Source organism: Penicillium roqueforti (assembly GCF_015533775.1).
Source record: "Penicillium roqueforti strain LCP96 04111 chromosome Unknown scaffold_01, whole genome shotgun sequence".
Classification (NCBI taxonomy): Eukaryota; Fungi; Ascomycota; class Eurotiomycetes; order Eurotiales; family Aspergillaceae; genus Penicillium; species Penicillium roqueforti.
The window spans coordinates 862,694-883,727 of NW_024067565.1; the positions used below are offsets into that span (position 1 = coordinate 862,694).

The 21,034-nt window shown below is 50.2% G+C and overlaps 9 protein-coding genes across 9 annotated transcripts; 5 read left to right on the forward strand and 4 right to left on the reverse strand.

Moving 5' to 3' along the window:
• Nucleotides 1-382: 382 nt before the first annotated feature.
• On the forward strand, nt 383-2,235 carry LCP9604111_728 (PEX28-32 family peroxisomal membrane protein; the record flags this gene model as incomplete). Its single annotated transcript, XM_039070995.1, has 3 exons — nt 383-395; nt 453-1,663; nt 1,717-2,235. The coding sequence occupies 3 exons, from the start codon at nt 383-385 to the stop codon at nt 2,233-2,235; spliced, it is 1,743 nt and encodes a 580-aa protein (XP_038933276.1).
• Nucleotides 2,236-2,646: 411 nt separating this feature from the next.
• LCP9604111_729 (transcriptional regulator family TF) lies at nt 2,647-6,877 on the reverse strand (the record flags this gene model as incomplete). The annotated part of the gene is made up of 6 exons (XM_039071006.1): nt 2,647-4,145; nt 4,226-4,231; nt 5,193-5,497; nt 5,576-5,782; nt 5,843-6,655; nt 6,708-6,877. 6 exons carry the CDS (start codon nt 6,875-6,877, stop codon nt 2,647-2,649), a joined length of 3,000 nt encoding a protein of 999 aa, XP_038933277.1.
• A 1,547-nt stretch (nt 6,878-8,424) lies between these two features.
• Nucleotides 8,425-10,644, forward strand: LCP9604111_730 (uncharacterized protein; the record flags this gene model as incomplete). The annotated part of the gene is made up of 4 exons (XM_039071017.1): nt 8,425-8,739; nt 8,803-9,382; nt 9,445-10,353; nt 10,409-10,644. 4 exons carry the CDS (start codon nt 8,425-8,427, stop codon nt 10,642-10,644), a joined length of 2,040 nt encoding a protein of 679 aa, XP_038933278.1.
• Nucleotides 10,645-11,153: 509 nt separating this feature from the next.
• LCP9604111_731 (uncharacterized protein) lies at nt 11,154-12,230 on the reverse strand (the record flags this gene model as incomplete). The annotated part of the gene is made up of 1 exon (XM_039071028.1): nt 11,154-12,230. The coding sequence occupies one exon, from the start codon at nt 12,228-12,230 to the stop codon at nt 11,154-11,156; it is 1,077 nt and encodes a 358-aa protein (XP_038933279.1).
• A 575-nt stretch (nt 12,231-12,805) lies between these two features.
• LCP9604111_732 (Ac45/VOA1 transmembrane domain-containing protein) lies at nt 12,806-13,912 on the reverse strand (the record flags this gene model as incomplete). Its single annotated transcript, XM_039071039.1, has 5 exons — nt 12,806-12,945; nt 13,001-13,240; nt 13,289-13,393; nt 13,466-13,764; nt 13,818-13,912. 5 exons carry the CDS (start codon nt 13,910-13,912, stop codon nt 12,806-12,808), a joined length of 879 nt encoding a protein of 292 aa, XP_038933280.1.
• A 218-nt stretch (nt 13,913-14,130) lies between these two features.
• LCP9604111_733 (rRNA-processing protein RRP17) lies at nt 14,131-14,842 on the forward strand (the record flags this gene model as incomplete). The annotated part of the gene is made up of 2 exons (XM_039071050.1): nt 14,131-14,319; nt 14,369-14,842. 2 exons carry the CDS (start codon nt 14,131-14,133, stop codon nt 14,840-14,842), a joined length of 663 nt encoding a protein of 220 aa, XP_038933281.1.
• A 325-nt stretch (nt 14,843-15,167) lies between these two features.
• LCP9604111_734 (tropomyosin) lies at nt 15,168-15,852 on the reverse strand (the record flags this gene model as incomplete). Its single annotated transcript, XM_039071061.1, has 3 exons — nt 15,168-15,330; nt 15,386-15,690; nt 15,835-15,852. 3 exons carry the CDS (start codon nt 15,850-15,852, stop codon nt 15,168-15,170), a joined length of 486 nt encoding a protein of 161 aa, XP_038933282.1.
• Nucleotides 15,853-16,304: 452 nt separating this feature from the next.
• LCP9604111_735 (uncharacterized protein) lies at nt 16,305-17,658 on the forward strand (the record flags this gene model as incomplete). The annotated part of the gene is made up of 3 exons (XM_039071072.1): nt 16,305-16,524; nt 16,599-16,829; nt 16,886-17,658. 3 exons carry the CDS (start codon nt 16,305-16,307, stop codon nt 17,656-17,658), a joined length of 1,224 nt encoding a protein of 407 aa, XP_038933283.1.
• Nucleotides 17,659-18,299: 641 nt separating this feature from the next.
• On the forward strand, nt 18,300-20,053 carry LCP9604111_736 (putative cyclopropane-fatty-acyl-phospholipid synthase; the record flags this gene model as incomplete). Its single annotated transcript, XM_039071083.1, has 4 exons — nt 18,300-18,407; nt 18,483-18,969; nt 19,018-19,769; nt 19,847-20,053. 4 exons carry the CDS (start codon nt 18,300-18,302, stop codon nt 20,051-20,053), a joined length of 1,554 nt encoding a protein of 517 aa, XP_038933284.1.
• Between the last annotated feature and the right edge of the window lie 981 nt (nt 20,054-21,034).

Consider the following 21,034-nt stretch of genomic DNA (forward strand, 5'->3'; position numbering starts at 1 on the left):
TGCCGTGGAGGAGGCGATCGCGATGTTATAGGTTGAAGAAGGAAAGATGAGAAGGGGAAAATTTCGGCTGCGGGTTTTAGCGTCCGGAGCTCCAGGCACGGGCATGAGTATAGGGAACGGTAGTATAGCTAGCGAGGTCATTCTAATTCGAGATTGAAGATTAAAAATGAAGTATTTATTATTTACTATCATCTACATAGACATCCATTCTAAAAAAGATTAAAAATTAGAACAAAAAATAGAAATCAAAATCCTTCACACCGTATACGAGAGTCACATGTCCACAAGTTCGATCTCCCCGCAGATCTTCTTAGACCGAACATGATCCTCACTCATCCTAGACGATGAGCTCATTGTCACTCTATGACCTGTCCATAATTGGATGGCAGCTTTAGGTATGCTATTTGATCATACCTAGCCTTAAACACGGTCCCTGATGAAAAAGAAAACAGACAACCTTCCGTGGATAGACTCCATGTCGCCCTCATCGAACACCCAAGATCATGGCCAGTCGGACTCTCAACCGCCGACGGTCGCTGCCTTCTCTCCGTCGACGATTACCGGCTCGGCTCTGACCTCGCGCCAGCGCTCCAGTGTCATCGTACATCGAAAATCACCTCTCCTAGTGGCCACACCGCCAGCTATCACTCGAGCCTTGGCATACTCGCACCCGTTCATACTTCCTCTAAATAAATTTGTTGGTATCCTGACATGGACTTCTGGAGACCCGTGGCAGAGTTTTCTGCTGGTATCTACCTTTTGGACTATCGTGCTATATGGCGATACTATCATTCTTTGGGCAGGACCGATCCTGGTCGTGGTCACGTTGATCCTCGGCATGTATGGACGTCGTTACTCGCCTCTGTCGTCAACTGCATCAACAGGCGAAAAGCACAAGACCAAGGTTGCCCCAGATAGCTCACTGCGTCATCAGAAGAGTCTTGATGAAATCGTTGAAACCCTCCGTATCTTCACAACCAGATGCAATATTCTCCTCGAACCTCTACTCGACCTCACCGACTTCCTATCCACCCAACGTACTCCCACATCGGCGACTACAAAACCTGCGCTGACAGCTCTGTTCATCCGTATCCTCTTAGTCACCCCTGTCTGGATCGGTCTGACTCTACCTCCATTCTACATACTCACCACACGCCGCGTCGTCATGACCGTCGGCACTATTGTTTTGACCTACCATTCCCGACCCGCCAGGGTGTCGCGTGTCATTTTGTGGCGGTCTAGAGCCGTGCGTCGGCTGTGTGCCGCAGCTACGGGCCTCTCCGTCACCGATACCCCGAGCAGTCCACAAAAGGCCCCAGCTCAAGCCGAAGGCGAAAAGCAAGGCTTAAACATTTCAACGCGGCGGCGTGGAAACAATGCCGGTGTGCGGTTCACGTTTGTTGTCTATGAGAATCAGCGCCGCTGGCTGGGTATCGGGTGGACTTACTCGTTGTTCCCCGCAGAACGTGATGCCTGGACAGACGAACACATGAACGCAGTGAATCCCAAGGATTCCTTTGAGTTACCAGAAGTTCAAACAGGAGATGCCAAATGGCGCTGGGTGGAGGGAAGTGAATGGCGCATCGAAGGAGCGGACAACTTTAATGGAAAATCGGACTCGAAGGGGTCAACCGGCGAAGGATGGATCTACTATGATAACAAGGTTGGTGCTTTCTCTCTATACCTTTTGTTTATTATCTTCTAACGGAACTCTAGTGGAATGACGGTCGCCGCGGTCAAGACGGATGGGATCGCTATACCCGTCGACGCAAGTGGTACCGTGACGCTGAATTGGCGGACCTATCACCTCAAGACACCCAGAGTTCCTCCGCAGAAACCACTTCCGGGCTCACGCGGGCACTCGAAAAGGAGAAAGAACAGACGAACGACGACAACGCCGACGCACAAAGCATCGCGCCATCCACCTCCTCCAAATCTCAACGTCGGCGCTGGTTCAGCGGTACCTATGACAAGGAAATGACTTCCCCTAGCGGGCCGCCCGCTGACAGTGGGCGTGCAAATGCCTCGCGACCCATCAGCATCAAAAATGCCCGTAAATTGTCTCATGCCCGCGAAGGAAGTGTGACAACTAGTGACAGCGCCAGTTTGCGCGAGAAGGAGATAGCGAATTCGCAAGATCATCTCGACCGGTGGTCAACTCGAGCTGCGGGCGGGACGGAAAGGGCCGAAAGGGAATGGGGGCTGAGCGATGAGGTGAACATGGGGTTGAGTTGATCGTGCGTTCTACACTCATGTATGCCATCATCCTTGCTCGAATTCCGCCATTTTCTACCTAAGGCATGGCCTTATATATCCTTATATATTCTTATTGTTCTTTGAGCGTAAACGGCGGAATTGTGAATTGCCTTGTCAAGTTATATCTTTTTGCCCCAATACGTAAACGGTAATGGACGGAGGACGGAGTAGAGGTGAGGCTATCGCAAGGCTTATAGGAGCAGTGGACGGTCAAAATTTCACATTCCCTCAGATTCAAGGTGTGAAACGAGGGCAAGGCCACTCATTTAGTATAATTAATGCAAGATATGTACATCTTGTCTAATATTAACAGGATTCAGGAATAGAGGCACCTCCAAGATCCACGTCCGGGTCTGTTGCAAATTCCAACTCAAGAGCAAAAAACCTTGTTCAGATCGCATAACGGAATTCTGAGTTCTCACGGTCTGTTAGGTCCAAAAACTCGTGGTTTTCCGGAACGACGTAAGCATCACCCAATGCCTCCCTCTCCTTGTCGCGTCGGCGATTCTCCCGTTGCGATATCCACCAGATAATGCACAAGTCGAGCGTGACGATGAAATACAGGATGCAGATAGAGATTTTGGCCGGCAAATACCCTGGGGCATCTTTGGCTTGGAAGGTCTGTGGCGAGATGATGTTGCCGACAGTATAGGCGATCGTCTGGATGCAGGACACGGTGATCTTCTTAGTTGAGCCAGCCACATTGGTACTGGTGAGCCCAAGAATCGTCGTCCATCCGAGTGGAATGCCTCCGGTGAGGTAGTATCCCACAAGCGCCGGCACCCTGTTGGTTGTCGCCATTAAAAGCGACCCCACGATTCCCACGATATGGGCTACAATGCACCAGAACAGTCGTCGTTGTGTCTTCATTGCCAGATATGTCAGGCCAATCAGAACGACCACCTCATAAGCACCCAGGGGTGTTACAAGCAGGAGACTTTCCGTTTTCGAGAAGCCCATGCCCGTTACCATGATATTCCCGAAACTCGTGGCAATGGAATTCGGCACATTTGCCGCCATGACCCAGAAGGCGTAGAGCCAGGTGTGCGGGTCGGTAAGGGCTTCGTAAAACTGGGCTTTTTTGAAGACATTGCTTCCGATGCCCTGTCCGTTACCCCGAAGACGCTCCGCGTGCATTGCCTTTTCTTCCGGGGACAAAAAGCCGGCCGTTAAAGGGGAATCGGGCAGGAGGAAGAAGAAGGAGATGCCGGTCGCTACGGTCAGCAGGCCCAAGATCAGGAAAATGACCTGCCAACCTCGCAGAGACGCGCTTGGATCCCCACCGATGTGCGTTGCTACGCCGTATGCGACGTAGCCGCCGAACATCTGCGCAAACCCACACATGGAGAACCACAGGCCAACGCGGAAGGCCTGTTCCTCCTTCCGGTACCACTGCGAGGTGAAGACTACCCAGGCAGGTATGATGGCGGCTTCTGCGGCGCCCAGAAGCGTGCGACAGACCATCAGGGAGGCGAATGACTTGCATGCGGCCATACAGGCCAGGATGGTGCCCCAGATGGTCACGTTGACGGCGACGTATTTTGCCAGGGGGAATGATTGCATCACGCGCATTGTAGGGAAGGCGAACGCCAGCTGACCGAAAAAGAAGATACTCGACACCCAGTTGAATTGGTTGCCCTTGAGGTTCGTTGACTCGCGCATCCCCGTGACACTGGCATAACTGATGGCAATTTTGTCCAGATACTGCAGGAAGTACACGATGCAGATCAGTGGCATGATATACATATCAATCTTACGCAACAGTCGTGCAGATGCTGCGGGATCGAGAACGCTCGGCGAACCGCCTTCCAGTAACTGCAATGCTCCATCGCCTGATGTAGACTTGACATGGGGGGTTTTTTCGTCGAGTTTGGGCGAGACGCTCTCTGCTGGGGAAATTGTTAGAGCGGTCATCCTGACGGTAGTAGCGATGATATCCACCAAGTGGGAATTCACAGAAGAGACTTACGTTTGCCTTAAGTACCTCGTAACGGCTGGGGATTTGGCCACCAATATCGATGGGCTAGCACGCCATCACCCTCCGAGCTGTCACAATAAATCCTAACAGTTGCGATTTTTGGGTCGTAAGTGATTTTCTTGGCCGTAGTGGGTACTCGCAAGCGAGGATAATTTATCTCAACCGGAGCCCCGAGCTTGACCGGTGTCAACCCCAGCGATATAGCAGGTTGACTTATGGAGTAAGAGAATTCAAATTGAACATCGCAGCATCTCACCAGGCTAGATATAGCCCAATAAGCATTCTAAAAGGAAATGCTTAGTAAACAATATCATTAACAGGATCCGTTACACGTGGGACCCACCGAAAACAAGGGTCTGATCCCCCGGTTACCCACTACGGGTAGGGTCGGATATCCCCGGTTCCCACCCCGTAAGCCGTTCTATACAAAAGGTACATAAACACAGCATAACATTCTCAACCATGGAACCCTCAAGGTGTATACATCTATAGATACATGTGTATATAAGGGTTCCATTGAACTACATGTACTCCTAAGATTGGATATAGATATAGAAAACATACTTGATATATATTTCATAACAATCCGATATTCGTATCATTCATCCCAACATAAACCTTGGTCCCTAGCTCAATAAATATAAATACAAGAAGACTAAAATCTAAACCGCCGTGACTATCTATGCAAGAATCAACTCCCATCCCAGTTCCTCCACAATATCTAACCAATGCACATTTCTCTGCCGACCAATCCCAGTAAACCGAGCTTCAGAATTAACATCCTGTCTCGCCCACAAGATCCCCAATAAATCCTTTGCACGCCTAACATTCCCAATCCCAAAGTTATCCTGTAGCTTGCCCAAGGAACGAAGCACAACCTCTCTGTCCGCTACATCATCACTCTCACACCCGCAGATAAAGATAGGGAACGTGAGCGCCGAGTACTCGCAGTGGTCACCCAGCGGGAAGGTTTCAATGCGGCCAAGACAGCGGTAGACAGCGACATTTTTCGGTGTGGAGATGAGAGGAAGCCAGTCTTGCGCTGAAAGAGATGGGACCTCCTCTAGCTGGGCGTTTACAATGGCACCAGGGCTGGCAGCGGGAGGGGTATTAATGCGCTCCATGATCGAGTGGAGATAGACAAATCCTGCGTCACGGAAGCATTCAGCTACGAGTTGAAGCCGAGTTAGGGTTGCTGTTGGTGTTCCTTGGGGGATTGTGTAGGGAATTGAAGTGTGAGACCAGGCGAGGAGGGATTCGTTTCTGAGATGGGATGTTAGTGCGGATGTTCGACTGGACTATTTCTTCTGTAACCGGAGAGAGAGAGAGAGAGAGACAAACATGGATGCAACACTGAGTCGAAGAGCCAACGTATCAGCTTGGAGAGAAGGCAGCTCTGCGATACGGGCACATAAATTGAGGAGTTCCTCTGTATATCCAATATAGATATCCAATTTTGGGATGCCGATATCACTGTCGACAAGAATATCCGTAGCAGTGATACAATTGCGGTTGCTGATTCGGCCCATGTTATAGGCATACACGAATCTAGATGTTGATATATTATATTAGCGTTCGGTAATATACCTTGCAGGGTGTCATACATACAGTCCACGAAGGAACTCGGCTGCATCTCGATCCATTGAAGCGAATCCACCGCGTGAAACGATCAGACGTTGCAATGCATTGAGATGAACAACCCACTGCTTAACGCTACCACGCACGATCTCATATTTGCACAATAGACCGACTGCTAGCATGGCATCGTCAGGGAACATCTCCACTGAACACTTGTCTAGTGCTGTGCGGAGTCCATTGAGCGTTCCACTATAATATTTGAGTGCAGCTGTATGTGCTCCAAGCCCTTGGGAGCGATTTGCTAGATGAAGAGCAGAGATGGCACATACAGCCTTCATCAGCAGAGGTGATGACATTGCCCTGGGGATCAACAACGATCGAAGGGGATTATCATGGCTTTCTAGATTTGCTATCAGTCGAGATCCCTGCTCCATGTGATATTGGAGGAAGTGAGTCTCATGTGTTGTGAGATGACTGATATATCCTTGAAGCTGTGGGATCACTGCGACAGAGTTATGCAAATCTATAGTCGGGCTAGGACTGTATTCTTCCGCATCTTCAATCGAACTGGTAGCTTCCTCATACGAGACATATCCTCCAGGAGAAAATGGAACGGACCAGCTCAAGGAAGTCCCCGGCCCAGGGGATAAACGAGTCTCAAGCCATGCGTCCGATGATGGGGACGGTGCAGGCGAAGGGAACTGAGATGGCGAGGACGCACTGAGCCGTCGGCGTTTTGAAGTTTCCGTCTGTGAGAATACCTGCGCCGATGGACTTAGTGGCTCCACCCATATAGAGCCGTAGCCCTCGCATGCCCGGCCTTGCTTGAGACAATTATTGCAACTGACCAAATCAGTTACGTAACTAAATCAAATTCTAACTAACTAGCACGCACCTTGGTTTGGTTTTATCACAGGCCTTGCGCCTCTTTTTGCAGGTGATGCATCCCGAGCGAGTCCATGCCGTGCCAGATTGCCGTTTCCTACCCTTTTTCGGGGCGGAAGTGGGTTGGCCGGGTGTGAAGGAAGACGATTGCGCCGAGCTATTCACAGGAAAGGCATTCATAGTGTCAAGGGGCGCCTGGGGGATATGGAGATGCTCTAACAGGTACTATTGACAGCATGCTTATCGCAGATATTAGACAAATTCAGACATGCATGCGCTGCGCAGAGGAAGATAGATAATAATGTATACGGCAGTGCCCTAGGCGCTGATTTGGTCACATGGGCGGTGTACCGACGGTAACATCTGCCGCCGCCGAAAAGCCGGCCCGGCACATAACTAATGGGGAGTAGGGAACATAGGAAAAATAGGAAAGTAAGAAAGAATATAAAATTTCCGCCCTGGTAACCGGGGTTGTGTGAAAGGGAGTAAGGCCTCGCTGCGCGCCATGTGCTGTACTGGGACGGTCGTGAGGAGACAAGAAGCAACAAGAAGAAAGACATGGCGAGGCAGACGACAAACACCACCACTCCTTTGGATTACCCTATGGTCTCTGAGCCACGGGGGTTTTCTGGCAGGCTCTTCGAGACGGAAGCGACTAACGGGCTCGTCTGCCGATAATCTTCAACCACTCCCGGCCACAACGGCGGACATGCTCGTCTTCGCAAGCACGCTGCTTATTAGAAAGCGGAATTACCGCTCCCCCGCCTAACGCTAGACTTGCAGCAGAATCACCAGGTATCAGGAATCGTGATTTTTCTACGGAGTAGATTCCGTAGTCATTGTATTCGGTGTCACGTGCTAGGTCTTGCAAAGAAGAGTGCATTCAGTTCAAAATGACGAAGATAGAGACCTAAAGATGAAGCAAGTGAAGAAGCAAGAGATGGACTGCTCATATAGCTGGCGCTTCTGTAAAATTTGCAAACAATCTATGGAATAAAAAATAGTAAGCGAACGAGCAAATGAACGAAAAAGCAAACATGAAGCATCTGATAGCGATCTATAGTAGATCGTGACATCCGGGATACCGTAGTAGTATCAACCATGATACCATGGCTTCTTGCTTCATACTCACTTATTACAGTATCGAAAATGCGGCATTGTACCATTGCTACGTAGTGATCCATACGTAAGAGAAGTATGTATCACTTATCGATAGCAAATCACACTAAACCTAATTTGGACAATTTCACGCCGACCCCACAATTGTGGATTAGAGATCATGTGACTTTGCGCTTTAATTGATCTCCTCCCATGCTAGGATCAATCAGTGTAGATCATTGAGATAGTTGAATTAAATTAAAATCAAATTTGTCAGTTGGTCGAGTCTTATCGCTATGAGTTTAACTCCGTATCTCCATCTTTACTCCACGTTGCCCTAATCTATCAGAGCCAAGACTCTTCTTCTCCAACTGCCCTGGTTTTTTTACCCAATCAGGCAGGTCCAGCCACACCTTATGTAACCCGATAAGAGGCCCGGGGCAGGGCCCCTCAGGTGCGAGATATTTCAATGTACAACATTGGGGGTAAATTCTCTCATTGGATACCTTTCTTGCCCTCTTTCCTTGTCCCCTCCCACTTCTCTGTGGATTCGTGGGATATTTCCACTCTAATACTTCCCATAGCCGCCTCAGATCTCTATTTCTGAAGTGTACCAGAACGCCGCCAAAATGGTAACCAACCACGGCCCGCACCCATTCGACCCAATCACACCGGAGGAGATCAAGCTCGCCGTACGCATCCTTGAGGCGGCCTTCCCGGGTGTCTCTCTGCGCTACAAGCGAATTGATGTCAATGAACCTATCAAGAGAGATGTTATCGCATACATCGAAGCAGAGCGTCTACAGCGGCCGCTACCCCCACCTCCGGCCCGTCTCCTCTATGTGCTCTTCCACCGCCTGGACACCGGCGCATTCTACAAGGCTATCCTCAATGCCGACAGGCGCACCATTGTCTATGCCAAGGAGCTTCCCAAGGAGGTCCAAGTACGCAGAGCCCCTCTCCCTCACGATGCAAGCAATGGGTTAATCAATATTTCCGCTCTATAGGGTCCCATTGACATCGATGAAATTGCCGGAATTGAAGAGTTGTGCATGAAGCATCCCGCCGTACTAGCTGAGATCGAGAAATTGCAGCTGCCCCCGGGCATCACTGTTTGTAATGACCCTTGGATGTATGGCACAGACAATGACAACGAGGACCGACGGCTCTTTCAATGCTTCATGTACATGGTCGAAGTGGATCACCCCCAGAACAATCACTACTCTCTGCCTTGCAAATTCTCACCCGTGTTCGACGGTCTCACTCATGAGTTGATCCGTATGGATTACCTGCCTGGTGGTGCTGATTTCGAGACTACCTCTACCCAGCCTTGGAAGCCTGTCAAGGCAATCCAGTACGCTCACGACCTCTTGGATGAGCCCCTTCGCACCGATCTCAAGCCATATATCGTACAACAGCCCGAGGGCCCTTCTTATTCGGTGGATGGCAACTCCGTCTACTGGCAGAAGTGGCGCTTCAGGGTGGGGTTCAACGCTCGGGAAGGGTTGATTATCTACAACGTTACATATGATAACAGAAACATCTTGTACCGTTTGGCCGTTTCTGAGATGACTGTTCCCTATGGAGGTGAGTCGGATTGGAGCCTCATCACCCCTAACCCCCGGTAGATCTGACGCACATGCATCTAGATCCCAGAGCCCCCTACCACCGCAAGCAGGCGTTTGATGTCGGTGACACTGGTTTTGGTATGAATGCCAATCAGTTGGCTCTTGGATGTGATTGTCTCGGCCATATCAAGTATTTTGATGGTTACCGCAACGACTCCAAAGGCAACCCACTGCACCTGAAGAACGTGATTTGCATGCACGAACAGGATAACGGCTTGCAGCATAAGCATACCAACTATCGGACCGGTGCCGCTACCGTTGTGCGCAACCGCCAATTGGTTCTACAGATGATTTGCACTGTGGCCAACTATGAATATATCTTTAACTACATCTTTGACCAAGCCGGCAATATCGAATTAGAAGTCCGGGCCACCGGAATCCTTTCCACCGTTCCATTCGACAACGAGAATGGGCAAACCGTCCCCTGGGGTACTAACGTCGGTCCTGGTGTTATGGCTCCTTTCCACCAGCACATGTTCTCCCTACGGATTGACCCTGCTATTGATGGATTTAAGAACACCATCTATTACGAGGATAGTGTTCCTATGCCAGAAGATGAGAATAATCCATACCTTGTGGGCTATACCTCCGAGTCTACGGTGATGCACACGGCAGGCACAGCAAACACCAGCGTGGATCGCCACCGCGTCTTCAAGATCCGGAACGACAATATTACCAACCCAATCACTTATAAGCCTGTTGCATACAAGCTTATGGCAGCTCCTAGCCAAATGCTTTTGGTCAACAAGAAGGCCCACGGCTTCCGCCGTGCTGAGTTTGCCACCAAGCCGATCTGGGTCACAAAGTACCAGGATGATGAACTGTACGCTGCAGGCGAGTTCACCAACCAAAGCCGCCGCGCCGAGGGCGTCGAAACTTGGGTGCAGCGCAAGGACAACGTAGAGAACGAAGACGTCGTCCTTTGGCATAGTAAGCATTCCTTCCCACGACTTGATCTGTACTGTATAACTAACAACCCCTGCAGCCTTCGGTCTTACCCACAATCCCCGCATTGAAGACTTCCCCGTCATGCCGATGGAGCGCATTAGTGTCATGCTGAAGCCTGATGGATTCTTCAACAAAAACCCGGCTCTTGACGTCCCTCAATCCTCCCAGTTGTTCAACAAATCTTCACTCTACCCGGAGGAGAAGCCTGCTGCCTGTTGTGCCGGAGCTTCGTCTGCTGGCCCCAAGGCCAAGCTGTACAAGTGCATTGACTAGCTCGATTTCTTTTGAACCCATAGATACCCCATACCCCCATCCTACGGTTCAAGCACTATTCTTTGTTTTTTTTTTATGAATCGGCTTGATGACTCCTTTGATTTTCTTACTACCCTTTTCGGTTGGCCTTAACGATACCTTATGATGTAAATACCACCTCTATAAACACCATGTTTCGATCAATATTTTCCTACATTTAATGCCAAATATATCGACTGCAAGGGGAGCAAGATACTAGTAAAATTGTGGTTATATCTATTGTTGAATTACTTTGCACGTGAACTGATATATATTGACAACGGAGTAGTAGATAATAGTGCACAGAAAATAGCAGATGGCCTCATGTAAAAAAATCTGTGGAACGCCGAAATGAAAATGGACAAGAAAATAGATGTAGAGCACAAGATAAAGAAAAGGAGGAAGAGATCTCAATGTAGATCCAAAAACATATCGCTAAGATCATTTCTTCATATGATGACTAGCATGCTGAAAGCCCGAAACCAATGATGTTACCGACGGCCCGAGTCAGAGCTGTGAGGAACATGACTCTCAAACAGGTCCTCAAGGTATGCGCTAGGAGCACGACCCTGCGGCGCTTGATTGAGGTTCAAGGAACTCGTCGAGGCACCCACATAAGAGTGGCGCTGGTTATGCGAATCATGGTAGACACCAACAGGAGGCAGAGAGGGCGACGATAGGCCAGCAGTGGGCGAGTAAAGAGGCTCTCCATTTGGAGCGGGGTTGGAGCCACCGGCAGCGGCGTAGTATCCAGCAGGCAGGTATGTTGAGCCACGATTCCCCGTATTTCCTGTAGCGTGCGGATTTGCATGCGATCCAGTAGGGCCGCCTGCTGTAGGTGAAAAGAAAAGACCGCTGCTTGTGCTCGAGACCCGGTTGGGCTTGTAGCTTGCGCGAGTGGCGGTGCCGAGTTTATCGAGAGATACGTCGGCCACCGGGGCGACGGGGTAGGGGGTTGATCGCTTCTTTCTGCTGCCGCGCAGGAGGCGCTTGGATTGCGAAGCGTGCCTTACTGCGGCGCGCCGCACTGAGCGATTTACGGACCATGCGACCATTGCGCGCCACGCGAGCAGAGTGAGGCCGATCAGCCCTAGCGCGGCGCCGACGGCGATGAACACTGTGCCTTCTGGAGCACTGCTCTCTTTCATATATGGGGCATTGGCTATGGGTGGTATCGTCACAACAGCGCCGGTTGTGGTGGAGGAGGATGTTGATGATTTCGTTGTCGTGGAGACGGATGATGTAGTTGTACTGCTGTCGGACGTCGTGGAGGAGGAAGAGGAGGATGTGGTGGTTGTATCCATGGTTGTACTTGTCGAAGAAGAGGACGTCGTACTGGTGGTAGAACTTGACGTCGATTGAGAAGTGGTTGAAGAAGTGGTTGTCTCACTCACGCTAGAAGTGCTTTGAGTGGTCGAAGGGTCGTCGGTGGTCTTAGCGGCATCAGTATTTGTTGTTGTATCGTCCGCTGGTACGGCAGACACTTGAGCAGCGATGACAATGACCAGAAATAGTAGCAGTAGGGATGACGGCCTGGCTGTTCCAAGCCTTTGCGGTAGAACTCGCATGGCAGCGTAAACAATCGATCAGCTGCTCCACAATGTGCGGGTCAGTAGGCGCCGATCCCAACGACAGCGAGGAACAAAGCAGATTATTATCAATTTAAATCAGCGCATCAATGAAATCCGTTTGGCAAATTTAAGATCGCTGCTGGTTCCAACAATGACTGCGGTCTCTCGTGAAATATTGGTAGATGCAGGTCAGGTCACGGATCAACAATCAACGAATTTCCATATGGGGTGAGGCGTTGGGAAACTCTCATAAACGAATGACTGTTGTTCAAGTGAGGCCAAGCAGTTCCCCGAAAATGACTACAAGAAGAGACCTTTCTAACCGAAAAGACGCCAACGCTAAAGGAGAGGGGTGCCTTAGGCAACCCTGAGATTGTCACCTGACAGTCAAAAAAAGATACAAGGACTTGCGCATTTACGTTGGCAAATCTAACATTCGAAAAACTGGGAGGATATGAGATATCATACATGGGAATACAAGGTAATTGTCCCTGAACCCCCGATAAAAAAAAAGGAAATCAATTGCAGCAATGGGTGGAATCCAAAAATATAACCCAACAAAGCGCTACAAATCACTGCGCTTTCTTTTGCACAGCAGCCGAGGTGTCCTTCTCAAATGCGGCATAGGGAATCTCGAGGCTGCTTAGAGCACCGATGCCAATATACAAAATTGCGAGGAACAGGAAGGTAGCCATGAGTCCCATGAAGATGCCTGGAGAAGGGTGAGCATAGTGAATAGATAGAAGGTGGGATTGATAGATACATACCTGGGGTGAAGTATTGATATTCTTCGAAGAGAGAGGTGGAATTGGCCGACTGGCTCGAGGCGCTGCCTTGCGCGGAGTAGTCCCGCTTGAGCTCCATGTGGAGGGTGTCTTGGTACGAATCTCCAGAGATGTCGTAGATGACGGAATCCGTCTCGGGGAACTCCCTCGGTGAGGTAATGTAGAGAATAGTATACTTAGACGAGGAAGGAATTCGATCGGCGACATCGGCAAGGAAACCATCTAGCAGAGTTAGTGAGAAACAAGTGCATAGGCGGACTGCATACATACCAAATCCAGAAAGCTGCTGTGCGCGGTCGGAACCTAACGATAGCATGGGGAATTCGACATCAATAATTCGGGGACCCTTCTCGAAGTATGAGGGGTACGATCCAGCTTCACATTGTTAGCTCTGACGTCCTTCGCGGGTTTTGCCAAGTTCCGTCGTTGGCCATCAAAGCAACTTACAGGAAGCGTCAACGGCGGTAGTCTGGGCCTTACACTTCTCCTCCAGAATGCTTTTGACATCATTGGGTTGAACCAGGCCAGCGACCTCGTTGATGCTCATCTTGGACCGGATCGAGCTGTCTTTCCCGAGCATCTTCGCACCTAAGCGGGGTGCCGACTTTCGCGTCGAGAAGTCGGAACTGTGCACACCAGGCTGGTAGACGACGACATAGTAATCTGACGGACAGGTACTGAGAGATGAGGAAAGGTTCTCGAGGAGTGAAGTTCCTGTCTGGATGTAGGCGGAATTCGTCAAGACCCTAAGGGAGGACCGATTAGTTAACCGCAGCGCGAGAGATTCAATCAAGCATACTCAGAAGTTGAGGCGAGGAAGAATGGCGAAGTATCTCTGAAAGCATTCACGGCAGCAGCCCCAAGGGCCAATAGCCCGAAACTGCTGAGATACATTGTGTTTGGCGTGGGGATGGGTCAAGTTGGCGATGATGTTGCCAACGGGAGGTGTCCGACTTGGCCTCGGAGGCGGTCGAGAACCCCGACCCGCCTGAGCTTTCCATATCAACTTTTTTTTTTTTGGCTTTTGACGCAGTTTCAACACAACCTACGATATACAAAGGTCTACTCTCGATTCGATCCAAATATACTTGAGATTGGGATTTTCATTCACCATGGGTCCCAAGGATTTGAAAAAGCGCAAAATTGTTGCTGGGCCGAAAGTTGAAGAGGTCAATTTCGACGACGAATCCCGCCATGAATACTTGACTGGGTTTCACAAACGCAAAGTGCAACGGGCCAAACATGCGCAAGACAATGCCGCCAAGAGATACAAAGAGGAGAAAAGAGAAGCAAGAAAAAAGGTTCGATAGGCTTCAATTTGTGCCCAAAGACACCCACTAATTTTTCTAGATTCGAGAGGATCGCAAAAGAGACTTCGAACAGGCAATGGCGGAGCATAAAGCAGTACTCAAGCGCATGAAAGAAGATGCTGGAGATCTCGGCGCAATGGAAGGCGAGAAAGAGGAGGAAGATTGGGAGGGAATTGAAGAGCCTCCAGCAGTGGACTACGAAGCCGAATACGTCGACGAGGACAAATACACAACAGTCACGGTTGAAGAAATGGATGCATCCCGTGAGGGTCTGCTTAAGGCTGCCAGGGGGGAGGACTCAGAAAATGAAGAAGAGAAAAAATATCCGGTCGAGTCGACAGAGGATGACACAAAGGCCAAGAAGAGAAAGCCCCGGAGTGCAGCCTCAGAAGCAGCCAGGAAAAAGAAGAGGAATTTCCGCTACGAGACCAAGGTTGAGCGCAAGCAAACAATGTTAAAGCAAAGGGCTGTGAAAGCGAAGAGAGCAAAGGCGCGAAAGGGGGCAGAGGAATAAGGGAACCACATCTTGAAAGAGATACGACATCACATGTGCATATACTCGGCTTCAAGCAATTATTCATTAGTCAATTTTACAGATCATAGGCGTTTGACATCATGGGAGATACAAGGAAGATGCAGGAAATGGTAGACACCGCAGTGCACGTTGCATGATAAAAAAAGGTATTGCTATCAAAAGCGCTGTATCCGGTCCATACACTTGGGACCAGTGTAACACAAACAGTCACAGCATGAAAAAGCAGATGACAAACCAGAGAATGAAGCTTGTATCCAACCATATGTTTCCCGATATCCTGCACCTATCACCGGTTCGAGCCAGCTTAGATATCGGCCATCTGGGATGCAAGGTCGTCAAGCTCCTTCTTCACAGTGCTGTGTTCCTTGATCGCATCCTCGTATCTTTGCTCGAGCTTGGCGTGTTGGTCCTCGAGCGCCTGCACCTTCCGCTCGTAGTGACCAGCCTTGATATCCGTTTGGCGGAGCCTAAGTGCCCAATATGTCAGTATGTAACTGTGAAAGAACCGGCGGCTGATCGTACTTCTCATTGGTTTCCCGCAGAGTCTTGTCGTTCTCCTCGGCCTCCTCCTCAAGAAGCTGCACCCGTCGCTGAAGGGCCTCGTTCTGAGTGTCGTGCTGGAGGCTCTGGCTGGCAGCATCCTTAGCCTCCTTGAGGGCGGCCTCTGTCTTCTCAACCTCCTCCTCTAGAAGCTGGTTGCGGTGGTTCAGGGATGTGATCTCTTGTTCTTTTGACAAATTCTCCTGTTCCAAGGTCTTGACCTTGGCCTTGAGCTCATCGACGAGCTCGTGAGCCTCATCCGCCTCAGCGCGAAGGGCGACCATGCGCTAAAATAAATACCGACACATTAGTAAAATATTCAGTGGAGAAGTGATGGAATGCTGGGGTGGTATGCATATATGCATAGGAGGAGGGGCTGTGTGATTTTGGGAGGCAGTCAAGCTACCCCGCCGGCAGGGGAAATGACTTACCTCCTTGATCTTGTCCATTTTAACGGTATTGAAAGGGAGTAAGGAAGATAATATGTATGGTTGAAAAGAAGAGTAGTTTGGCTTTCGCTCAGCGAGAAACCGGGCGAGTGTTGGATGGGTGTGGAAGATGATATGGGGAGAGTTTTGGGAGAGAAGGGGAGGAATAAAGGCTGAGCAGGGAACAAGTAGACAGTACTAGCCCAACACGTACGAGCTCCACTACAGGGGAAGTACCGGATACTTACTGTGTACCAACGGCGTACCCGTGGTATGGTTAGGTACACAATCCGCTCTGGCTCGCAGCCAATCACCGCCCAAGGATCGACGCGTCTCCACGGGCAACCACTTGACAACACTTCCAGGGCTGCATCTAGAACTGTGCTGGCTCTTGATTACACTCAACACACTTACGACACGACTTGGATTTCTTTGATACGGTGCATGAGAACCAACAGCTTCAGTTGGCCACCATGTTGGCTCTTCGCGACCAGGAAAACCTGGTAAATACCCACCAGACCGCCGCGGCTGCTAAGCCCTTGAACCAAAGCAAGCCGCTGGCACCCAAGACACCCGGCAAGGCACGAAATGACGAGAACAACCCACTGGCATTTGGAAACCGCACGGTGAAGGGCAATGGGAACCGCCAGGATAATGGGAAACCGGGCAACAACGCGTTCATGACTCCAATGGGTACGCGTGCTGCGCGAAAATGACAGATTTGCAGGTGACGTTGGATAATGACTGACTTGTCTTCTCGCGTATAGTGAGGGACCGAGCTCCTCTGGGCATGAAAACGACCAATCTCAAAGCCAACAACCTCCAAACCCCTGCGCCCTTTGGGGGAACCAAGCAACCGAGGACAAACCGCAGACAGTCGACTGCCCAGAAGATCAGAAAAGCTGCCCCAGTGACACAGCAGGCCCAAGCCAAAGTCCACATCGATGCTGCTGCAGATGATGTACCGGATATTGAGTACATGCCGCCGAAGCCTAGAGGTACGCTAAGCACAACTAGAGCTGCAACCCAAAAGCTTATTTCTGACGAGCTATAGATCTTCCGGACCTTCCAGACGATGTGACATATGACACTACATTCCCCCAATTCCAACCGAAGAATCGAGCTCTAGGTTTGGAGAGTGTTTACGGAAAGCAACAAGTCGGCAGCGATGGACTCACGGCGAAACAACGCAAATTCCAGGAGGATTCTGCGGCGTGCGATAGGATGGTGAATGACATGATCATGAAACAACTCGACGACATTGGTTTTGAGAGCTCTGGTGAGAACGAGTCGACAAAGACACTTGAGCCAAATGCTATCCCCTCAAAAAGACCTACAACCACCACACGACACACTCGCAATGTGTCGACGCTCCGAGCTCGTGATGCTGTCGCTGCGCTTGGCGGATCCCGGCCAACTGTTGCACCTCGAGTGGCCCCAATCCCAAAGCCACGGGTGGCATCGTTGGCATCGTCGCTGGTTATGCCCAAGAGGCATGCCAGAGTCCCGTCTAACCCATCTTCCATGCGCAATACTGCTGCCGTTGTCAACTCTCGTACGACCGTTGGCTATTCCAAAGGACGCAATGTGTCGTCTACCCTGCGTGATAATCATTCCCAAACGCAGAAGCCCTCGAGCTCGCAGGTCCTGTCTCCCGAAACTTATATGCAACTGTATGGCCCCCCTCCGCTGGACTCGGAAATGTGGACTCGTTGCAATGCTGCTGGATGTTTCGATGCCCCGGACGAGATCACCCAGGAACCGGAAGAACCATTGCCCACGTTTGACGAAGATGATGAGGCCCAGAGCTTCCAGCTCACTCTGTAGGGGTACATTGCGAAAGATACTTGACATCGACAGGGGGATTACAATTTTACTTCAGTATGGTTATGATTTGGCATGTGGAGATCGACATTGGCTCATATGGTGTAGGGGTTTGGCGGCAAGCCGAAGGATGCCGGCGTTATGGAATAGTATTAATGTACTTGTAACTGGACAGGTTGCAGCCCTTCAACCGCAGACCAAATTGTTTCAGGCGTTCTCCACTCTCATGATGATCCTTTGCCAAGAGGTAGACAGGCGAGGGTCGCACACCAAAACTTGATTAAGTGTGAATCCTCAATCACTGTTAATCGCTGTTGTGTTCACACAATTTTTATGAATCGGAGAAACACACTACCCACTAGCTACACGGACCCCATAAATCTCTGCGACAATATTTCACGTACCTTAGTGGAATTAGTGGAAAAAATAGAGCCCAATGGACGGGAGAGTAAAGTAAACTCGGTGTACCTCGCGGGTACCAGGTCCCCAGCCAGGCCGCCCGGGTAACGGCAAGTACCAATCATGTACTTCCAGGTACATACCTTGATCTAGCCCACACCGCCCCGGAATTGCCCATAACTTCTTATTTACTCTCTGGCCTCTCCTTTTCCTCTCCCATTCCTCTCAATTGACGCTTCGCCGCCATGACGACCATTCATCCGGACTCCACCGAGGAGTTCGAATACATCCAGACTCCGGCTGCCCCCGCGCAGACCAAGCCTGCCTTCGATTGCGGTGTCCCGACTACCCTGGTAAGTGCATTCCTAGAGCTATCCGTGACCGATGTTTGGTGATTCCAGGGCCTAATTTGCTTCATTTCCATTCAGTACCCGACTATTAAGAATGCCCCAGTTCCTGCCGACTCTCCCGGCAGCGACAGCTTCTCCAATGGCTTGATGATCGCTCTGGAGATCATCGTGCCCTGGTGGCTGGCTCGCCAGGTTGGTGGAGGTTTCTATACCACCATCTTCTTTGCTCTCTTCACCTCAGTTCCCGTCCTGGTGGCATTCTGGGCTGTCTCTTCCTCCGTTTCTCCTCGCAAGACCGAGAAGGCCAAGTACTGTGGCCGCCCCGTCGAGCACTACCTGCAGTTCCACAGCGAGCACGATCGTGCTACCTACCACGGCAAGAGCAAGATTCCCATGGAGGTCTTTTATGAGAAGTACTTCAATGGTGAGGTTGACTTCAAGGGCGATGCTCTGGAGTGCCTCGAGTACCGTCATGACTGGGCCAACTTCAAGTTCACTACTGGTCTTTTCAAGCATTTCCTGTTTGGTTTCATCCCCGAGATGCTGATGCACACTCGTTCTCAGGGTAAGCGACTCTTCATGCAGCTCTGGTGGCAATTCTAACATTGTGTAGATGAGGAGCAGGTCCGTGATCACTACGACAGAGGTGACGACTTCTACGCTTGGTTCCTCGGCCCACGCATGATCTACACCTCCGGTGTGATCAGCGATATCAACAGGGAGGAGACCCTCGAGGAGCTCCAGGACAACAAGCTGGCCATTGTTTGCGAGAAGATTGGTCTTAAGCCCGGTGACCGGGTCCTTGATCTTGGCTGCGGCTGGGGAACCCTTGCTAAATACGCCTCGACCCACTACGGCGCTCACGTTACCGGTATCACTCTTGGCCGTAATCAAACCGCGTGGGGTAACAATGGTCTTCGCAAGGCTGGTATCGAAGAGGACCAGAGCCGCATTGTGTGCAGTGACTACCGCGACGCTCCTCGTATTGAGGGTGGATATCAACACATCACTTGTCTCGAGATGGCCGAGCACGTCGGTGTCCGCCACTTCTCCACTTTCTTGTCTCAGGTTTACGACATGCTCGACGACAATGGTACTTTCTTCCTGCAGATTGCTGGTCTCCGCAAGTCCTGGCAATACGAGGACCTGATCTGGGGTCTTTTCATGAACAAATACATCTTCCCCGGTGCCGATGCCAGTACTCCTCTCGGTTTTGTTGTCGACCACCTCGAGGGCGCTGGCTTTGAAGTCAAGGCTGTTGACACCATTGGTGTGCACTACTCTGCTACCCTCTGGCGCTGGTACCGGAACTGGATGGGCAACCGCGACAAGGTCGAGGCCAAGTACGGAAAGCGCTGGTTCCGCGTAAGTTTCTCTCAGGATTCTCCCAGTGGATCTTTCTGAGGTCCATGCACTTTCTTACTAATAATATCTCTAATTAGATCTGGGAGTACTTCCTTGCTTCCTCCACTATCACTTCCCGCCAGGGTGGTGCCACCTGCTGGCAGCTTACCCTTGTTAAGAACATCAACTCTACCCACCGTATTGAGGGTATCGCTACTCAGTTCGGTCTTGCTGGAGCTCGCCAGAGCGCCATCGACCGCGCTGGCTCCCTTCCCAAGGCCCACATTGTCAAGAAGGACCTTTGAAGGATTGATGTACAATCATAGCCATCATCTACTTCTCCGAGGGTACATATCAGTCCCCCTCAGACTAGTATGACGTTACGTGAGGCGCGGCAATATGCTGATGTGTTCTACTGTGAACATATTCAAACTTATAACCAAGCATGTATGACATGAGTGACATGACGCGAGGTGAGGTGAAGCTAGGTGAAATTGAATTGCGTGAGTGGTCGTGGAAGAAAAAAGGCAGGAGCTGGTAGCGAAAGAAGCATGGATAGTCAGAGGTCTATCTGGCTGGTCCGCCTGGATATCTACTTCGATATTTATCTGTGGTCGTGCGTCTATTTCTTATGCCTCACCCTGTCTAAGGGGAATATTTGTACGAAGTCAACGAGTCTGTCTTTGTCATGTTATTTTTTAAGAAGTCAATGACTATTTCTTTGGACCGATACTTGCAGCATATCCCTTCGCTTCTTCGCTTCGAATCAGTAAGATTGCTCCACTGAGCCCATTTCACAGGTGACCAGTTAGAGTTTGTACTAAGGCCATGGAGCTCGCAAGATAATGCAACAGAATTCTAGGGCGTCAACTTTCTGCTGGCATCAAACTCTAATTGTATCGTCTAAAAAAGTCGTGATATGTGTCTATAAACCGAATTCGAGTCTTCAATCATTAGGTTCGTCAATCACCAAAACTTTCATAACACCAATTAGATTTCTCGACAGCTAAGCGTCGAGAAGCAAAGGAAAAGAAACAAAAGACCAGGATTGCGATCCAATAGGATAAATGGTATATGTAAAGAGGGAAACAAAGGCAGGATAGATGCAGACGTCAGACCCGGTTGACCCTAGGTAAGTATTGGTACAGTGAAGAGTAAACAGAAATCCAGGGAAATAGAAATTCATGCTTGTCGCAGGCCCAGAGATCCAATCCAAGGAGTCTAAGAAAGCATCGTGCATGAGGTTACACACATCTAGTTGATTGACCTCCAAAAGAAAACAATAG